General features: G+C 48.5%; 1 protein-coding gene across 2 annotated transcripts in view; it reads right to left on the bottom strand.

The window, feature by feature from the left end:
- Window positions 1–20,732, bottom strand: part of LOC117363385 — a 468,971-nt gene that overhangs the window by 13,909 nt on the left and 434,330 nt on the right. For both annotated transcript variants that reach the window (XM_033950994.1, XM_033950995.1), the window contains exons 25-26: window positions 18,908–18,990; window positions 11,164–12,675 (exon numbers count right to left, since the gene is read on the bottom strand). In XM_033950994.1, coding sequence (XP_033806885.1) covers window positions 11,164–12,675; window positions 18,908–18,990 — 1,595 coding nt within the window. The remainder of the gene's footprint in view (window positions 1–11,163; window positions 12,676–18,907; window positions 18,991–20,732) is intronic.

Genomic DNA, 20,732 nt, shown 5'->3' with positions numbered 1-20,732 from the left:
TTAATTTGCAGGAAAGCTATAAATCCTCTCGTGTCTTCCCTCTTCTACCACTGCCATTTATCATTTCTAAAGTGCCGAAAAGGCGGACACAGCGCTGTACATGTGCATTTTAGCACGTAATAGACAGTCCTTTCTCAGAAGAGCTTACAATCTAATTTAGACAGACAAACAGGACATATAGGGGTTGGAGAGTTTCTAACAGAGCGTTTCTTCCTGCTCTCTCCTTCTCCAGGCAAATAAAGAGTTAAATGAAACCCCCCCTGGTAGTGTATGAGATATACAGCGCCAAGGAAAAGACAAAAAAAAAATGCTTTAGGCAGACATCCAGGCCTCTTCCTACACCTATTACACAGACGTAGTGTGGGACACACTGGGTTACACTAACATTTATATTATAGCATTTTTCCTTAATACACTGTGAAAATTAAACGCATACATTGTTTGTTTTTGCTGCTGTTTTTTTGGCAGTAAAGTCCACAGACTCTTCCGTCTGAAGCATGTGCTTTCCAGCACATGGGTCTGGTTTCCCCGAATCCTCTCAGCTCTGCCATGGTGATGATATGCTAGATCAATGGCTTCCAATTTTTCTTAGTTCATAACCGCCCTACGCTACATATTTCCTCTCAGGACTTCCCCCTCCCCCCACCCCTAATGGCTGAGCTCCATGCTGCCTTAGCAGTGAACAAAATGGCTCTTCGGTCGCCGACACTGGCACTCCCGCGCCTGCTCGGTTCGACGTGAGCTGGACACGTGCAAGATAGCGTCAGCGACTGATGCAGGCCGGTGACCTCCTCGCTGCCCAGGCAGCATGGAGCTTAGGCCTCAGGCAGCGGACCGCTTCAGCTGCTAGGGCTTGGGCATCTCCACCAGCCAGCCACAATTCTGGAAGGGGGGGGGGTGTCGAAAACATGCTGCGGTGAATCAGCTCATCGGCTACTAATATAAGACTTTGGTGAGACCTCATTTAGAATTTTGTGTACAATTCTGGAGGTCACCTTCAAAAAGATGTAAAAAGGATGAAGTCAGTACAGAGGAAGGCTTCTAAAATGGTGCGTGGTCTTCATCACAAGGCATATGGGGACAGACTTAAAGATCTCAATCTGTATACTTTGGAGGAAAGGCAGGAGAGGGGAGATATGATAGAGACGTTTAAATTAAATAGGTATAAGATATGTCACCAGCCAGTGGCAAAGGGCGTACCCAGTTGATATCCCTGAAGCAGCCAGTCACAGCGATACAAGGCTCTTGTAGGATAACAGCAGACTGATGTGGACGGAGCACCAAGGCTATGCTAAAAAGAAGTTATTGTTGAGAGCATAATTCCACGTCGTACAGCTAAGTAGAAGTTTTGTTCCTGCCTCCAGGTCGTTAATAAATATATTTTTTTTTTTAGAAGTTAGATTTGCTGCTGGGCTGCCTGGGCTCCTTCTCAAGGCTCCTTTGCAAAGGCGCTCCCGCTAAGGCGAGCGCCTTTGCCGCTCGCCTTCGCTGCGCGCCGAACAGCTGGGCGCCATTTGCTCCCTTCTTCTTAAAGGGGAGCCCGGGCGCCGATGCGACCTGTGACGCGGTGGGGGGTGGGCAGAGCTACCTCTCGCCGCGACCCCGGTTCCTCCTGCCTGCTCTGTCTTCCTCCCCTGGCTTCCTCCTCCTGCCCTCTGCGCTGCTGAAAGGGGAAAAAAAGGGAAAAAAAAACGCTTAACCTGCCGAGGTCTGCCTCGTGCCCTGGCTTCCCTTCTTCTTAAAGGGGAGCCCAGGCGCCGATGCGACTTGTGACGCGGTGGGGGGTGGGCGGAGCTACCTCTCACCGCGACCCCGGTTCCTCCTGCCTGCTCTGTCTTCCTCCCCTGGCTTCCTCCTCGTGGCTTCCTCCTCCTGCCCTCTGCGCTGCTGAAAGGGGGAAAAAAGGGGAAAAAAAACGCTAAACCTGCCGAGGTCTGCCTCGTGCCCTGGCTTCCCTTCTTCTTAAAGGGGAGCCCGGGCGCCGATGTGACCTGTGACGCGGTGGGGGGTGGGCGGAGCTACCTCTCGCCGCAACCCCGGTTCCTCCTGCCTGCTCTGTCTTCCTCCCCTGGCTTCCTCCTCATGGCTTCCTCCTCCTCCCTCCCACCCCTCATAAAATATGTAAAAAACGTATGCAAATCTGCTATTGAATTGCTACAGAATTTTCTAAATCTTGCTGCAGAAATACCAAAGATCTACCTCATGAAAAAAGGGCCATGCAGGTAGTTCTACAATAAAGCACAGTTACTTACCGTAACAGGTGTTATCCAGGGACAGCAGGCAGATATTCTTAACGCATGGGTGACGTCACCGACGGAGCCCCGGTACGGACACTTTTAACTAGAAAGTTCTAGATGGCCGCACCGCGCATGCGCGAGTGCCTTCCCGCCCGACGGAGGAGTGCGTGGTCCCCAGTTAAGATAAGCCAGCTAAGAAGCCAACCCGGGGAGGTGGGTGGGTCGTAAGAATATCTGCCTGCTGTCCCTGGATAACACCTGTTACGGTAAGTAACTGTGCTTTATCCCAGGACAAGCAGGCAGCATATTCTTAACGCATGGGTGACCTCCAAGCTAACAGAGAGGGAGGAGGGATGGTTGGCCATTAGGAAAATAAATTTTGTAACACAGATTGGCCGAAGTGTCCATCCCGTCTGGAGAAGGCATCCAGACAATAGTGAGTAGTGAACGTGTGAACTGAGGACCAAGTGGCAGCCTTGCAGATTTCCTCGATGGGCGTGGAACGGAGGAAAGCCACAGAAGCAGCCATAGCTCTGACCCTGTGGGCCGTGACAGCACCTTCCAGTGAGAGACCGGCCCGAGCATAACAGAACGCAATGCAGGCAGCAAGCCAGTTAGAAAGCATCCGTTTAGAAACAGGGTGCCCCAGACGGTTGGGGTCAAAGGACAAAAAGAGTTGAGGTGAAGAGCGGTGAGCCCTGGTACGGTCCAGGTAGTATGCAAGGGCCCGCTTACAGTCTAGCGTGTGTAACGCCTGTTCCCCAGGATGAGCATGGGGTTTAGGGAAAAAGACAGGCAATACAATGGACTGGTTGAGGTGGAAGTCCGAGACCACCTTGGGAAGGAATTTAGGGTGGGTACGCAGAACCACCTTGTCATGGTGAAAAATAGTAAAAGGTGGGTCGGCAACCAGCACATGCAGCTCACTAACCCTCCTGGCAGAGGTGATGGCAATGAGGAAAAGCACCTTCCACGTCAGAAATTTGAGTGAAGTAGTGGCAAGAGACTCAAACGGAGGTTTCATGAGGGCTGATAAAACCACATTCAGGTCCCAGACGACAGGAGGAGGCTTCAGAGGTGGTTTGACATTGAAGAGGCCTTCATGAACCGGGAAACCAGTGGATGAGCCGTGAGAGGTTTTCCGAGGATAGGCTCATGAAACGCAGTGATGGCACTGAGGTGGACTCTGATTGAGGTAGACTTGAGGCCAGCATCGGACAGAGAGAGCAAATAGTCCAGTACAGTTTCCACCGCCAACGAGGTGGGGTCGTGGTGATGCAGGAGACACCAAGAGGAGAACCTGGTCCACTTCTGATGGTAACATTGGAGGGTGGCCGGTTTCCTGGAGGCATCCAAAATGCGACGGACAGGCTGAGACAGATTCTCTGGAGAGGTCAGCCCGAGAGAAACCAAGCTGTCAGGTGGAGCGATGACAGATTGGGATGTAGTAGAGACTGATGCTGCTGTGTAAGTAGAGTAGGAAACACAGGAAGAGGAATGGGCTCCCTGGAGCTGAGCTGGAGCAGGAGGGAGAACCAGTGTTGGCGAGGCCACCGAGGAGCGATGAGAATCATGGTGGCTCTGTCCCTGCGGAGTTTGAATAGCGTCCGCAACATTAGAGGCAGTGGAGGAAAGGCATAGAGGAACCGATCCGTCCAGTCGAGCAGGAATGCATCCGGGGTCAGACGATGAGGAGAGTAGAGTCTGGAGCAGAACTGGGGCAGCTGATGGTTGTGAGGAGCTGCAAAGAGGTCCACCTGAGGAGTGCCCCAGAGAGCAAAGATGGAGTGGAGTGTGGGAGGATCCAAGGTCCACTCGTGAGGTTGAAGGATGCGGCTGAGGTTGTCGGCCAGGGAGTTCTGTTCGCCCTGGATATAGACGGCCTTGAGGAAGAGACTGCGGGCCGTGGCCCAGGTCCAGATGCGGATGGCCTCCTGACAAAGGAGGGGAGATCCGGTGCCGCCTTGCTTGTTTATGTAGTACATGGCGACTTGGTTGTCTGTGTACAGGAGAAGAACTTGAGGATAGAGAAGGTGCTGGAAGGCCTTGAGAGCATAGAACATGGCCCTGAGTTCCAGGAAATTGATGTGATGTTGACGCTCCTGAGGGGTCCAGAGTCCCTGGGTGCGAAGATCTCCCATGTGAGCTCCCCATGAATAGGGGGAGGCATCTGTGGTTATGATCATGGAGTGAGGGGGTAGATGAAAGAGTAGACCCCTGGAAAGATTTGAGGAGTTCAACCACCATTGAAGAGATTGCTGAAGAGACGATGTCACAGAGATGGGATGAGAAAGAGGATCCGTGGTCTGTGACCATTGGTTGGCTAGAGTCCATTGAGGTGTCCTGAGGTGGAGTCGTGCCAGAGGAAGCACATGGACTGTCGAGGCCATGTGGCCCAGGAGGACCATCATTTGCCGAGCCGGAATAGAGCGACAAAGGAGCACCTGACGGCAGAGATGGAGCAGGGTTCGTTGGCGGTCTGAGGGGAGAAACGCCCTCATCAGAGTGGTGTCGAGGACGGCACCAATGAACTGAAGTCGCTGTGTGGGGAGGAGATGTGACTTGGGGTAGTTGATCTCGAACCCCAGGAGATGGAGGAAAGAGATGGTGTGTTGAGTGGCTTGTAGCACAAGCGGAGATGTAGGAGCTTTCACCAACCAATCGTCCAAGTATGGGAACACCTGGAGGTTGTGAGACCTGAGGAAGGCCGCCACCACAATAAGACACTTGGTGAACACCCTGGGCGATGATGTGAAGCCAAAGGGTAGCACTTTGTACTGATAGTGGTGGTGCTGTACCTGAAATTGGAGGTAGCGACGTGAAGTCAGATGGATTGGAATGTGAGTGTAAGCCTCTTTGAGGTCTAGGGAACATAGCCAGTCGTGATGAGAGAGAAGAGGGTAAAGCGTGGCAAGGGAGAGCATCCTGAATTTTTCCTTGACCAGACACTTGTTGAGGTTCCGAAGATCGAGGATGGGACGGAGGTCTCCTGTCTTCTTGGGAACCAGGAAGTAGCGGGAGTAGAATCCCTGACCCCTTTGGTCTGGGGGTACCTCTTCGATGGCATTGAGAAGAAGGGATTGGACCTCCCTCAGGAGGAGGGGGGATTGAGAGGAGTGAGAAACAGACTCTAGAGGATTGTCTGGTGGAAGAGTCTGTAAGTTGAGAGAGTAGCCTTGGCGAATGATGTTGAGGACCCACAGGTCTGATGTAATGACCTCCCAACGGTTGAGGAAGAGTTGAAGGCGGCCTCCTATCGGCTGAGGAAGAGGCAATGATGGCGGGAGACTGGCTATGCCCTGGAGAAGAGAGTCAAAAGGGCTGAGATGGTTTTGACTGTGGGAGAGGCTTGGCAGGTTGGTGAGACTGTAAACGTGCCTGAGTTTGGTGCTGCTGACGAGGTCGGCGAGGCTGTTGTTGCTGAGGCGGGTTGAGAGGTCTGGCCGAGAACCTGCGTTGGTAGGAAGACTGCTGTTTGTAGGGGCGAGCAGGTGGAGTCTTCTTTTTAGGTTTGATTAGGGTATCCCACCTGGTCTCGTGTGCTGATAGTTTCTGGGTAGTTGAGTCCAGGGACTCCCCGAATAGTTCATCACCAAGACAAGGTGCGTTAGCCAGGCGGTCTTGGTGATTAATGTCGAGGTCAGAAACTCTCAGCCAGGCCAAGCGCCTCATGGCAACAGCCATGGCAGATGCTCGAGAGGTCAGCTCAAAAGAGTCATAAATGGATCGCACCATAAATTTCCGGAGTTGGAGCAAACTGGAGATTTGTTGTTGGAAAACCGGGATCTTACGCTCAGGGATGTACTTTTGTAAGGAGGAGAGTTGTTGCACCAAATGCTTCATATAGAAGTAGAAGTGGAAGGTGTAATTATTAACCCTGTTGGCAAGCATGGAATTCTGATAAAGGCGCTTGCCAAATTTATCCATTGTTCTGCCCTCTCTACCAGGAGGGGTGGAGGCATAAACACTGGAGCCCTGGGTTTTCTTCAAGGTGGACGCCACTAGAAGGGATTCATGGGGTAGTTGAGGTTTGTCGAACCCCGGGATAGGAATGACCCTGTATAAACTATCCAGTTTTCGAGGGGCACCCGGTACCGTGAGAGGATTTTCCCAGTTTTTGTAAAAAGTTTCCCGTAAGATGTCATGGACGGGTAACTTTAAAAATTCTTTGGGAGGTTGTTCGAAGTCCAGGGCTTCCAGGAAAGCCTGGGACTTCTTAGAGTCGGATTCCAAAGGGATCGACAGAGCCGCCGACATTTCCCTGAGAAATTTTGTGAATGAGGACTGTTCAGGTTTGGAACTGGTATCGACCATCGATGGTTCCTCGTCCGTTGAGGAAGCCTCATCATCGGTACCGGGTGGGGATTCTTCCCATAAGTCCGGGTCCTTGACGTCGGTGTGCGCAGGACGGGACGGTGGTGCGGACGGCTCAGCGTGGCAAGTCTTAGAGAGAGATTTGCCAGAGCGCATCGAGACGGTACCGGGTGAGGAAGATCGATGCCGGTCCTGGTCTCGGGGGGACTGGTGTCGGTCTCGATGTCGGGGAGGGTCAGCATCAGAGCGTGTTTGTACTGGAGGATTAAGTGGTTCAGCCGCGAGTACCGGCATGGAGGTGTTCAACGGTACCGATGGTGTCGACACCAGCGGTATGGTGCGAGGCTTGGGCCGGTCTGGTACCGGAAGGAGTGGGGCCAAAATTGCGGGCAACAAGTGCTGGAGTTGCTGTTGCAGTTGCTCTTGCAATTGGCTTTGGAGTATGGCCGCAATGCGGTCGTCCAGAGGGGGCACCGGTACCGCTTTTTTCTTTGTCGGTACCATAGGTGCCGCTCCATGCCCCGGCGATGAGGATGCCGATGACGAGGCACTCACCGAAATCGGGGCGGAGCGTTTGCGGGGTCGGCGTGATGCCGGGAGGACCGGCGTCGCCGGTGTGGCAGGAGGGCGCTCAAGGGAAGTGGAAGGCTTCTTAGCCGGCTTACCTGGTGCCAGCGACCCCGAGGAAGGATCAGGTGGCGTCGAAGTAGTTGGTGCCGACTTTTGCGGCGCCGGTGATGGCGCGGCCGATTCCATGGCAGATCCGTTACCGAAAAGGATATTCTGTTGGATCTGTCTATTTTTCAAAGTACGTTTTTTAAGAGTAGCACAGCGGGTGCAGGTGTCAGCCCGATGCTCTGGACCCAGGCACTGTAGGCACCAATTGTGCGGGTCAGTGAGAGATATCAGGCGTGCACACCGCTGGCACTTCTTAAAGCCCGGCTGAGGGGGCATGAAGAGGAACACGGCCTCCGCAAAATCAAAACCGGAGGCCTGTATGGTGGCAACAGGCCCCGCCGGGGCCGGCCCGAAAAATAAAGAAAAAACAAAGTTTTTTTTTTGCAAGTTAGAACGAAAAACGAAATCCGAAGGAAAAAGAATAAAAAAAGGAAGAAAATAGCGCGAGCGGGAAGGCAAAAACAGAGATTTCAACAGCCGTTGAAAGCACATGCGTCTTCTTTGCTCCGCAGAAACGAAGAAACTGGGGACCATGCTCTCCTCCGTCGGGCGGGAAGGCACTCGCGCATGCGCGGTGCGGCCATCTAGAACTTTCTAGTTAAAAGTGTCCGTACCGGGGCTCCGTCGGTGACGTCACCCATGCGTTAAGAATATGCTGCCTGCTTGTCCTGGGATAAAAATGGATTTATGCCTGGAGAAAGAAAATTTAAAAACACCCTTCCCTTCCCCCCCCCCCCCCCCCCCCCCGTCGCCTTATAGTATTTGGTCTTCCTGAATTCTTCTTCTGCCACAGAAAGGCTCATTTGTGCAAGGGTTGGATTCCTGCGCAGATGTTACTTCATATTTTGCCTGCCCTAGAACCTGTGGGGCTAAATGAAAATGCATCTTCTCCCCTGTGCAGCCATCAATAGCACGCGTTTCGCAAGCGGTTTTGAGTGACATGCAATTAAAAATCAGTATTGATTTCTGTAAAAGAGGTCTGAAATGGTAAAAAACCTTTGTAAGGGAAAAGAAATTTGAGTTTCAAGCTTTGAAACTTAAGTTTCTTTTTCCTCACAAAGGATCACGCGGTCCAGCAGCCCCCTCCTGCCCGATCGCTGCGTCCCGCCATCTCCCTCCCTCCTTCCCTTCACTTTGTGTGCCAAATTGTTCTTCTCCCAGCAGCATGCTTTCAACAAGTCGCGCGCACGCGGCTGCTTCAGTTGAATGCTCTCCTCTGACGCAACTTCCTGTTTCCAGTTGCGTCAGAGGAGGATTCAACTGAAGCAGCCACGCGCAACTTGTTGAAAGCGTGCCGCTGGGAGAACAATAATTAGGCACATAATGTGAAGGAGAGGGAGGGAGAGAAATGGCAGGATGCGGCGATCGGGCGGGAGGGGGCTCCTAGACCGTGCAATTCTTGACCGCACATCGTGTGCCCTTCACTGCGGTGACAAGACCATGGCTTGCCGCGGGTATCAACCACCCTGTCATTCTCTAGTCTCTTATCTGTACATACAGTTCAGTCTTGTAGTATTTTAGAAGTAGAGGCTCTTGACCAAAACCCGTGCTTGCGGTCTGTGCAGTGGCCTAGTAAGGAGGGGGAGAGAACCATCTTTGGTGGGGACGCCGGCACTTCGTTTGCCTCCCTACGCCACGCTCACGGCCTCCCTTCCCTCTTGAAATCTTTTCCAACGCGAGCAACCTCTCCAGCCTGCTGCTCACGCCGGCTTGGCTCCCCTCTGAAATCACTTCCAGGTCGCGGGGCCAGGAAGTGACGTCAGAGGGAGAGCCAATGTTGGTGCGAGCAGCAGGCCTGAGAAGTTGCTCGTGCCGGCAAAAATTTAAAGAGGTACAAGAGGGAAGGGAGGGCACAAATGTGGCGTGGGGAGGGGCAGAGAGGAGGGATTGGGGAGGCACCACTGCCCCGGGCACCTCCTACCCTCACTACACCACTGGGTTAGTGGCGGCTCCATGCAGCTTGCTCAGATTTCTTATAAGCCTGATGCAGCCAAATCACTCATGAAGGATATAACCAGCTCTTCTGTAAGGCTGAAGCCTGATTAAGCCATACAACTATTCTCTGTTCGCCCCTCTCTGGCCCTCCACAGTTTCATCGGCTGGGAAAAACATTCATGCCCTCTCCCTCCCCTTACTCCCTGCACTGTCCCAGGGGTATTTAAAGAGAAACATGGATAAATGAAGGCAGATAAAGACCACTTGGCCCATCCAGTCTGCCCATCCACACCATCTATTATCCCTTCATCTCCCTTAGTGATCCCATGCTTTCTTGAATTCAGTCACAGTTTAAGTTACCACCCTTTCCATGAACAAGTATTTCCTCAGGCTACTTCCGAGTCTATTCCTTTCAACTTCATTCTATGACTCCTCATTCCAGAGCTTTTTTTCAGCAGAAAGAGACTCGCCTCCTGTGCATTTATGCCATAAAAGTATTTAAACATCTCTTATGAGGGATCACGGAAAGTCCTCAGCCTAACCAAGACGAGAAATGATGTGGAGCCATGAAATTTACAAGTTAGGCAACACTTTTCTTGACACTTCGTTTCAATGAGGCCAATGCATCCAGCATAGAGAAGCCAAGCCATTGTGACATCACCGATGAGGCTGGCTCTTAGGCATTGGTGGAAAGAGGCGTTATGACATCACAATATGAAGAGCCACTGAAAAGTTCTCAGCCCAACCAAGAAGAGAAATGAGGTGGAGCCATGAAGCTTACAACTTATGCAAAAAGTGTCAGGAAAAATGTGGAACGACGTGTAGGTTCCATGGCTCCACCTCATTCTCTCCTTGAGACTGACATATCTCTGTTCCGAGGCCTCCTAAAGCAGCAGGGATGGGGGTTGCTGAATCGACAAACCCAATTTTTTTCAGCAAATCAGACAGCACTAGTGTCAGGGATGGAGTTAGGGAGTGTCGGGTACATTCAGGGGGGACGACGCTTCGGGGGTCGATCTTAACTAGGGCTTATTTTTGGGGTAGGGCTTATATTAGAGTAGGGCTTATACTAGAAGCATCTTTAAAAATCGTGCTAGGGCTTATTTTCAGGGAAACAGGGTAGTAAAATTCCAGAAGGAGTTTGTCTAACACTGTGTGCGCATACAAGTAAAAAGCATTTGCTGACTCAAGGTGGGAGGGGGAGCATTCCTGGGACACTGAATACAATGCCTACAGATGAATGAACATTGTATTGGTGGTGTCAGCAAAACTATTCATAAAGACTATTGTTTAAAAAATGGTCTAAGCATGTCACATGAGGGGCGAGCATGTGAAGCAAGGGAACAGTGTCCAAATATGGACACCCATAAATATGGTTGAGGGTCTTAAGAACAAGAGGAATGGGAGAAAGTAATTAGGGGTGGAGAGACAGGAAGCAGGTGTGAAGGATCTGAGAGGTTGTGAACTGTACTGCTCTATCCAATGAGCAGACAGGCAGGAGGGGCTAACTGAAGATTGTACTATGCCAAGTGTGTCCATCTTGCCAATTTTTGTGCAGAGAGGGCACCCTTTTTGGGCCCAAAAAGTAAATACATTTTAATTGCATTACTTTACTCAGAGTCTCTCAGAGTCTTACTCATCTTGTGGTCCTTGAGGGCCACAACCCAGTCACATTTTCAGGATTTCCCCCAATGAATATGCATGAGATCTATCTACATACACTGCCCCCAATATATGGAAGTAAATCTCATGCATATTCATTGTGGAAAACCAGACAAGGTTGTAGCCCTTGAGGACTGACGCTGACCACCCCTGCACTATGATGTCATTGAGCCTGGGAAGTATGACAAGAAAAGTTACAGGCTGCCTTTATATATTGAATATGATAATATACTTGGGGGAAGGAAGGATGAGGAGATCAGTCTTTTGTGGCTCCTAAGGAACTCAGCTCATCCTAATATGTAACTATTATGGTAATCAAGTCCTCAGACACATTTACCTCCACGTTCTCTGAAATTCTTGCTGTCCCATTGCTTGTAGAGTCTGTTTTAGTTAACACGCTATAATTTAGCTCACTGTCTGTGAACTTCTTTCTTACTACAGAATCTGCTTCTTCGGAAGAGAATACATTTTGGGCCACAGGACTGACTGAATCCGTCTTCCCTTTCTGGTCTGTATCCGTGTCACTGAAAGAACTGTTAGCATGTTCACGACCAACTTCCTGAACTTCCGCACCTAAGCAGACGTCGGATGCAATGTTTCTAGAGATAGATTTGTCCCCCTGTGCTGGGAGAACGGTGTTGTTGGTCTTTCTAAGTGTCTGCTGGCCTTCCCCGTGGCTTTTCTCTTGCTCCTGTACACCGTTCAGCTGGTTACTCACTTCGTCATTCTTGGAATCGTAAGGACCTGGATTCACAAATGCATCTAAAACATCCGCTATGGGAACAGTATAATGTGGATAATAAAAAAGATCATGTGGAATCACAGAAACTTTGGTAGAACCAGGTGAGGCTGGTCCTTCTCCATTATGGCCTGAGGGAGGAGGCTCGTGACTTTGACTTGACTTGGCTACGATTTCTGATCTTGTCGATCTGAACAGATCAGGTTGACCTTTTTCTCTAGAATCGTTAGCTAAACCAGCATTTACTTTTACTAGTTGAAGATTTGACATCTGTGGTGGATGTTCATACCCTACTGATGGTTTTTTCAGCACCTCTTCTTCCTGCAGATGCAAAATGTATTTAATTGTCTCTTCTTCCTTTCTGGGTGTCATCAAAACATTGAGATTATTTTCCTCTATCAGAGGTGTTGTTATGGGTGAAGTTTCTTCTGAAAGATGTCCATGTCTTTGACCAACCGCACCATCTGGTTTGTCAACTGCACCGCAGAATGATTCACTGTCCAAAACGCCAGGCTTGTCCAGAGGAGAGTCCTGAGTTTTGCGGCTTTGTTTCAATGCGTCCGAAGAGTGCAGTGCTTCACTGTTGCAATTTGTGGGCACCTCCAAAGAAAGCAGCTCAGAATTGTTTTCATCCACCGTCTTCTTCCCATTCGGAGAAACGGTTAATACATCATCCCTCCTGATTTCCTGTGTGTGATTTTCTGAGATCTGTTCATAGTGAGGCCGTTTATTACCAAGATCGTGCCAGGAGTCATCCGATTTAAAAGAGACAGTTCCTGAGGCATGCCATGAGCTAGATCTGTGAGGTTCCGCTGGAAGGCTTTCCTCTTCTTCCACTGGCGTCTGTGCAGGACGTTTCAGTGAGAGAGTCAAATTGCCGTTAGATTTGGTTTGTGCATTGGCTGGCTGGGGTCTGTCTCTGACATTCATCTCAGTGCAAAGATGGATTTTTTGAGCAGGTGGTTGCGTGCTTTCATGGCAGATAGTGAAGGCACAGTCTCCATTTTCATTAACAATAAACACGGTACCCTCCTGTTCTTGGGGCCCATCTTTAATATGGACGTAAGTAGTTTCAACTGGGCTGTTCTCCTTAGCTTCAGAGATATCGTCCTGTAAGGGTTAAAAATACAGCTTGTTACACAAATATAAGGAACAACAAAAATTTATATCTCTTCATTAAGAATGATTAAAGTATTATCATGATTTAGTTTAATATTATATTGTTATCTAACATATTTTTCGCTCCATAAGACACACCTGACCATAAGACGCACCCTAGATTTAGAGGAGGAACACAAGAAAAAACCCATTCTGAACCAAATTCCCCCTGCCAGGCTCTGTCCACAACCCCACGCTCCTTGCCAGGCTCTGCACCCTGTCCCCCCTCTTGTGGTCTAGTGGTAGGCTGGGACAGGGCACAGGGCAGTGCCTAGTGGCTGGCAGGCAGGTAGGGACAGGGCAGGAAGGAACTCTTTCTGTTTCCTGCTCAGCTTTGGAAAATGCACCTCTCTAATGCCTTTACATTTTTATTTCCTCTTTTTAACTTTTTTTAAAGCAGTTCACATGTCCAGCACAAGGCCTCTTGCCTCAGCTGTACATTTGTTGTAAATTTAAATTAGTGGTTAATTTACTGCAATTCCAGCAGGAGGGCCCCCTTCCCCGGTACCTTTCTACAGGACCCTCCTCCCCCCCGGTACCTTGATGCAATCCTGGCGGTCCAGCACTGCAATGGCAGCCTCCCCTGCTGGATAGCTGCCCAAGTCCCCATCTGCCGCAGCAGTGAGAGGCAGGCGCGAGCCCCGAGCGCACCTGCCTGGTCTCATGCCGCCGCTGCTAGGTCCTGCGCTGCATTGGCAGGCTCCCCCATCTGCGCTGGAAGTGAAAGGCAGGCGTGAACCCCGAGCACGCCTGCCTGATCCCGCACCGCTGCTCGAATGGTGCTGTTAGCTCCCGTGAGTCTCGCGAGAACCAACAGCACCATTTGGGCGGTGGCACAGGACCAGGCAGACATGCTCGGGGCTTGCGCCCGCCTTTCACTTCTGTGGCAGATGGGATCCTGCCGATGCAGTGCTGGGCTGAGCTGATACCATTCGGGCGGCGGCCCAGGACTAGGCAGGCGCACTCGGGGCTCGCGCCTGCCTGGCAGATGGGGACTCGGGCGGCCGTCCAACAAGGGAGCCTGCTGATGTAGTGCTGGACCGCCAGGATTACATCAAGTTACCGGGGGTGGGGGCGTGGGCGTGTGATAGTTGCTGCATAAGATGCACCCTTATTTCTACCCCCAAAGTGCGTCTTATGGAGCGAAAAATACAGTAACTGTGGTACGACAGCAGAAAATAAAAAAATCCAAGTGATCCGTCCAGTCAGCCCAGATATTATTGTCCACACTGAGAATATATCCTAGCCACCAGCCAAAGAAAGATGACTTACAGGGTATTTCTTCTTATCCGAGCCTGGTTTTGTTTCCTTCCTTATTGGTTCTCTGCCAGGATGAATTTTAAGAAAATGCTGAAAAAATTATTTGCCAATGCCTTCTTATGCTAAGATATATTTCACTTGATAATCGCCTTTTCGAACTTTTCTGACATCAATGTATGATTTAAAGTATTTCAGAATTGATTGAATTTGTGCTCTAGCCCTATTATAACAGGGACGATTAACGATGTTGTTTAGACATGTCTATGTTATATGTGATAATCGGAGGGAAACAAGATTTTTATGTATGTGATATGGAAACCCCACAGCTGTATGCAGTATAGAAATTTTTAAATAAATAAATAAAAGGGTGTACTTCTAAAAGATCTCTGGATAAAACTCTATCCTATCAGGCTGGTGTTTGGAGCAAATTCTTGAGTGATTTGATCTCAAACTCATTTTCTTATCAAACATTTAGAAAATCCTTGACAACTTATCTATTTGATCAATTTGTCTAGAAACTTTGTCATGTAATGAATATGTTCAAGAAATGTATTTTCTCTGCGTCTGGCAAATTTTGTTGATGTAAACCGCTCGGTTCTGTAAGGTACTGCGGGTTATAAATAAATTTTTATTATTATTCTTACGGGGCTCATTTTCAAAAAAGATAGATGTCCAAAAGACAGCATAAACCACCACTTGGATGTCTTACTAGTTAAAATGTCCAAGTGGGCGTTATCAAAACAGAGTTTCTAGACGCCTTTCGGGTTGTTTTGTCTCCAGTGCATCCAAATCTTAAGGGGGCGTGTTTGGACGGGCTTAGGACTCGGATGCTCGTCGGACATAATGAAATCTTTAACAAAAGGTCCTGGACTTTTTTTTTTGTAATAGACATTTGGAGCTAGACCTGTTTTAAAAGTGTCTCAGTGCTAAAAAGGTGACCAAATGACCCTTGCGAGTTCTGAAATCAGACAGTAGTACCGTATTTCCCCACATATAGGCCGCCCCCTTGTATAGGCCGCAGGAAATGCCAATTTAGGTTTCTAAAACTCTTAGATAAGCCGCCCCATGTTACTAGCCGCGGCTTATCTAAGCGTTTTAGAAACCTAAATCGGCCTATACAATAGGGCAGCCTACACTGGTACATCATTCCCCCCCCTTAAATACCTCCTCCAAACACGCTGTGCAGGGCAGGAGCGATGTTTGCAATCTCAAGCCTCGCCCCTTGCCTTTCCTGATTGACTGCCGTCAGTTCTTACGATGGCAGCCAATCAGAAAGGGCACGGGGCGAGGCTTGAGATTGCAAACGTCGCTCCTGCCCTGCACAGTGTGATTGGATGAGGTAGGCACGGCAGTCCAGGAGGTATTTAAGGGGGGGGGGGGATGATGTATTTCTCTATGTATTGGCCGCCCCATTTAAGCAAGCCGCACCCACTAGACCGGTTTGCAAAATCCACCTATAGGCCGCGGCCTAAACATGGGGAAATACGGTAAATATTCAAAACAAAGCACCAGAATGGACTCTTACATACACAAGAGAGGAAAAGTAGATGTCAGTTTTATGTTTATTTAGAATTTATAGACCGCATTTTGTTTTAACGTTAATGCAGTTTACATAAAAGCAATGGAAGCAAAAGAACACCATTAAATTAAAAGGAAAGATTTTTTTTTTAAAAAGTTTGATGCCTGCAAAAACAGAATGAAAGAAATCTCTAATGAAATGCTAAATTAAAAAGAGGAGTCTCTAAAAGAACTCTAAACTTAGAATAGGATGATTCAGATAGAATTTCAAATGGAAGAGAGTTCCATAAGAACGGAACGGAGGCAAAAAAGGCAGAATTACGAGTAGATCTTAACTAAACACCCCCCCTTTACAAAACCGGCCTGTGCTAAAAACTGCTTTTGTGGTTTTGTAAAAATGTGGGGGTTAAATGCGCTGAAGGCATTGACAATTGATGAGCATCAGATGATCTCAAATTCCGAACTAACTATCCCATCCTCTGTGCCCACCAAGGATAAGGTTTCTAAGAAAGAACTGAATTGTGAACATTTATGCAGGGTTGGCCCAACTATTGCGCAAGACTAGCCCCCTCTTTTACAAAGGCGTGTGCTGATTTAACGCGTTCTAATCAATTTAGCGCACGCATTATAGTCTATGGACATGTTAGCGTTTAGCATGCACTAATTCGGCTACTGCACCTTTGTAAAAGGACCCATAGGTGGCAGCTTTTGTGGGGTCTTCCTTTGCTGGTATTTAAGATATGACTGTGCTTTTCATTTGAACTGGATGTGTATTTTAGTTGTATTTTATGTGTTTATTATTGCGTATATTTTTAAGGCCAAAAGGCAAGGCATGAAAATAAATAACTTCTATTCAGGGGAATAATTCACACTTGCTCCGCATATTCCCCCGAGGATGCGCTTTGCGAAACGGGGTTCTCCCGTAAAGACTTGAAGTGTGGTGGATGCTGCATGCAGCTGGAAGAGGAGCAGCACAAGATAAGTGGCGGGTTTTTTGAAGCTTTTTTGTGCCGTTATTTGACGCTGTACAGTATATATGTGGGACCTGTTTATGCTTTAAATAGACTCTACAATTCCTGGGGTTGGTGCGGAGGTACTTCATAGAATAACTTATGAATATAACGGGTGGAGTTTTTTTTTATGGCCTATGACCGTTACGAGACTGTCTACTTGGCTTGTAATGAAGTATACTTGAATAGTAGCATTCCCCAGTCCTTTTGGGCTTTAACTGAGGCCTTTTTCTCCACCTGTTTTCTATATCTTTTTGTATTGTGAGTTTCTACTGCTTCCCTTTCTCCAGAAGAGAGTGAACCTTTGATAGCTGATATTTGAATGATCTGTACCCTGTCGTTTTTCTGTTTTCCTTTTTATATTTAACTTGATATCTAGCCATATTAAAAGCAGGTTCAAGCAGGGGAGACTGGAGTAAGGTGACCATACGTCCCGTTTTGAACGGGACTGTCCCTTTTTCAGCTCCCCTGTCCTGTTGTCCCCATGCATAGCTTCGGGACGCCAAAAAGTCCCGTTTTCAGAGACGGCGTCCTGAAGCTGTGTGTGGGGCCAACGGGACAGGGGATCGCAGGAGAATGGGCTGTCTCCCTGCCCCAGGACCAGCGTTAGGGGGGGAGCAAAAAGGGCAGGGCAGGGCCTGGCTGCCCCTCCCCCCCCAAATGTCTGGTGAGGTCTTCTTCCCTCCCTTCTATTCCCTCACTACCCTCTTGCCTGCAAGTGAACTAAACTCAGGCCACGGGGCTCTAACATGGCACACACTGGCTTTCCTTCGCATCTGAAACAGGAAATGATGTCATTCGGAGAGAGGGGGGACCGGTGCTGAATGGAAGTGTGGGGGAGAGGGTGGACAGATGCTGAATAGAAGTGTGGGGAGGGGGCAGACATTGAATGGAAGAGGGTGAAAAATGAATGGATGAAATTGGGGGCGGGGCTAGGGCGCGATGGGGGCGGGGCTGAATATTAATAGATGTCCCGTTTTGATGAAAAAAATAAATGGTCACGTTAAGACTGGAGTCATGCCAGGGGCGCAGTCACTGTTTCCTCTGAGTGGTAGTCCTCCAACTGCTTTGCTGCCAGTGGGGGGCAATTACTAGGGAAAAGCAGGGTCCCTGGAGGCCTGGAGGCTGCTCCTTGTGACACTGGGCAAGTCACTTAATCCCCCCAGTGCCCCAGGTACATTAGATAGATTGTGAGCCCATCGGGACAGACAGGGAAAAATGCATGAATACCTGAATAAACGCATGTAAACCGTTCTGAGCTCCCCTGGGAGAACGGTATAGAAAATTGAATAAATAAAATAAAATACAGAGCTTGCCTATCCCTCACTATTGGAAATGTGATCTTGAAACAGCACCCCCCTCTGGCAGGACTCTAGGTGGAGGACTCATCCACAGCTTAAAGGGAACAGTGGGCACAGTTATCTTTTAGCCGATACTGGACTTTATTTAGTCAAAAATAACCAGTTAAGACTGGTCAGAAAAACTGCAGTTCCCAAGTTAACCGAATAACTTTATCCAGGGACTTTCAGCTCCATGGATTTAACTGGATTAAGCTTTTGACTATCCAGTTGTCTTAACTGGATATCCTGTGGTTGAATACTGACCCCAGTCTATTCAAAACCTAAATAAGAAATGAGTCAGAAGCATATTACTGGCACCGAGGCCTGTAATTAGAGACCTTTCTCCTCTGAATCCTATTTGTTTGGTACATCTCTGGGAAAAAAAACCCCTCTGTAGTTAATTTAAACCTCACCACAAATTTGACTGAATTTGCTTTTCACGGAGACAGTCAAATTCTACCCTTCCATCTCAGACACATTATCAAAATTTGCAAAATGTCCTCATCGTGCACAAACCGTGCCAGCGTTTCTTGGGTGGCAAGTCCACATTTGATCTTCTAATATGACTTCATTACAGTTTATGAAACTTGATTCAATCCAACTTGAGTTTACCAACTCCTACCGTCCCCCTATACAGAAGAGCTACAGCCAAGAGAGAAAAATCCAGCAGATGAACACAACATGTCCAGAGCATCTGCAACTTAAGTACAAACTATAGCAGTGGCCTCAAACTCGCGGTACGGGGGCCACATGCAGCTCGCCAGGCACTATTTTGAGGCCCTCGGTATGTTTATCATAATCACAAAAGTAAAATAAAACAGTTTCTTGATCATATGTCTCTTTAGCTATAAATTACAATATTATTATTAAGCCTTAGCCAAAAGGAAAGATTTATAAACTATAAAGAGTTTTACCTCATGCAAAATTGTCATTTCTTTAATAAGACATTCACTATTTTTTCTGAGGCCCTCCAAGTACCTACAAATCCAAAAGGCGGCCCTGCAAAGGGTTTGAGTTTGAGCCCACTGAACTACATGATCCTGATTAAAAACTCACCCCCTCCAGCTCCGGGAAATGTTCAAGAAATTGCGCCACATAGGTTATAATGGATTGTTCATCAGGTGATTCAACTATTAGATCTATAAGGGAAAACAAGATAAATGGATGCATAACCCATATGACATTTGCCCTTTATTAGAAAACTCTGCAACACTTACCAACATCTGTAATAGTTATAGAACATGGTTAAAATTTATGTTTAAGTCATATTTTATTAAAGAGATAAACCAACAAAGCACAATCTTGAACAAAGTACGTACATCATCAACCAAACCATGAACAACAAAGGACAAAAACGCCACCACTATAATTTTCACCCCTACGAGAACTTGCGGCAGCTAGTCAGCTAGTGGCTCTGAACAGGCAGGAACAAAGGAAGGTCACTCCTGCTGCCGTTCACCGCTGGATAACCAGGGATTCGAAAGGTACGCGGGGAGGCGGGAGGGAGGTAAATGTTCCTAGAGTTGGCCGGGACAGGAGGCGGAAGGGATCCCTCCTGTCCTGGCCCCCATTGCTGGACCACCAGGGATTTAAAAGGTAGGCTGGGGGGGGAAGGAGATAAAAGTTGTTAAAGTTGGCCAGGGTAGGAGATGAGAAGGATTCCTCCTGTCCCAGCCCACCGCTGGATCACCAGGTCTTGCAACAGGTTCGAGAGGAGGCCAGGTCAGTACTGACCCAAATATAAACTGAGACCCCCATTTTTGGGACCCAAAATCTTGGTTTATATTTGAGTATATATGGTACTTCATGACTGACTCCTGAGGAAATTATAAAGTCATAGGACAGGAAGTAAAGTCCTACTGTGGATTAGGAACTGGTTAAAAAATAGAAAAGATTGTGGGATTAAATGGTCAGTAATCTCTCCAGGGGTCTGTGCTAGGACCGTCGCAAATGCGATTTTTAGTGCAGGCTGGCGTGCTGAATGCTCTGCACTGCTCCCAACGCTCATAGGAACTCTATGAGTATCAGGAGCAGCGCGGAGCATACAGCGTGCCAGCCGGTGCTAAAAAATGCTTTCGCAGTTTTGTAAAGTGGGGGGGGGGGGGTAAATCTGCTGATGACACAAAACTATTCAAAGTTGTTAAATCGCAAGAGGATTGTGAAAAATTGCAAGAGGACCTTACGAAGCTGAGCATCCAAATGGCAGATGATGCTTAATGTGAGCAAGTGCAAAGTGATGCATGTGGGAAAGACGAGCCCAAACTATAGTCGTGTGATGCAGGGTTCCAAATTAGGAAAAGGATCTGGGTGTCATGATTGATGAAACATTGAAAACCTATGCTCAGTGTGCAGCGATGGCTAAGAAAGCAAATAAATGTTAGGAATTCTAAGGAAAGGAATGGAAAACAAAAACGAGAATATTATAATGCCTTTGTGTTGCTCCAAGATGTGATCGTGCCTCGAATATTGTGTGCAATTCAGAGAGCGTGGTAGACACCATCACTGCTGCAGGCACCTTCCTGGCTACCCTAGATGCACGTCGGAGGGACTTTCTGGGACATTACAACTAGTGCCCGCTCCGCAGAATGCAGCTGCATGCCCGAGGGCGAATGCCCGAAGGAGCATGTCCAAAGGGGCACACACCTTTGGAGCACCTTGGAAGCATTGCTCTGCCCCGTATTTTGATGGGGAAAAGGAAAGGAGGTATAAAGGGGAAATCTGGATCTGCCGAGAGCAAATGTCCAATGGGCAAACATCTGATCCCGGCTGCTACATCTTTGCCTGTAAGTCCCCTGAACCTCCTAGAAACTTCCCTATCATTGGGGGGGGGGACCTACCCCACCCCCACAACCCATGGATGAAAGATTGGAACTTTCGAACT

This window comes from Geotrypetes seraphini, chromosome 7, assembly GCF_902459505.1.
Source record: "Geotrypetes seraphini chromosome 7, aGeoSer1.1, whole genome shotgun sequence".
Taxonomy (NCBI): Eukaryota; Metazoa; Chordata; class Amphibia; order Gymnophiona; family Dermophiidae; genus Geotrypetes; species Geotrypetes seraphini.
This window is presented reverse-complemented; position numbering and strand designations above follow the sequence as displayed.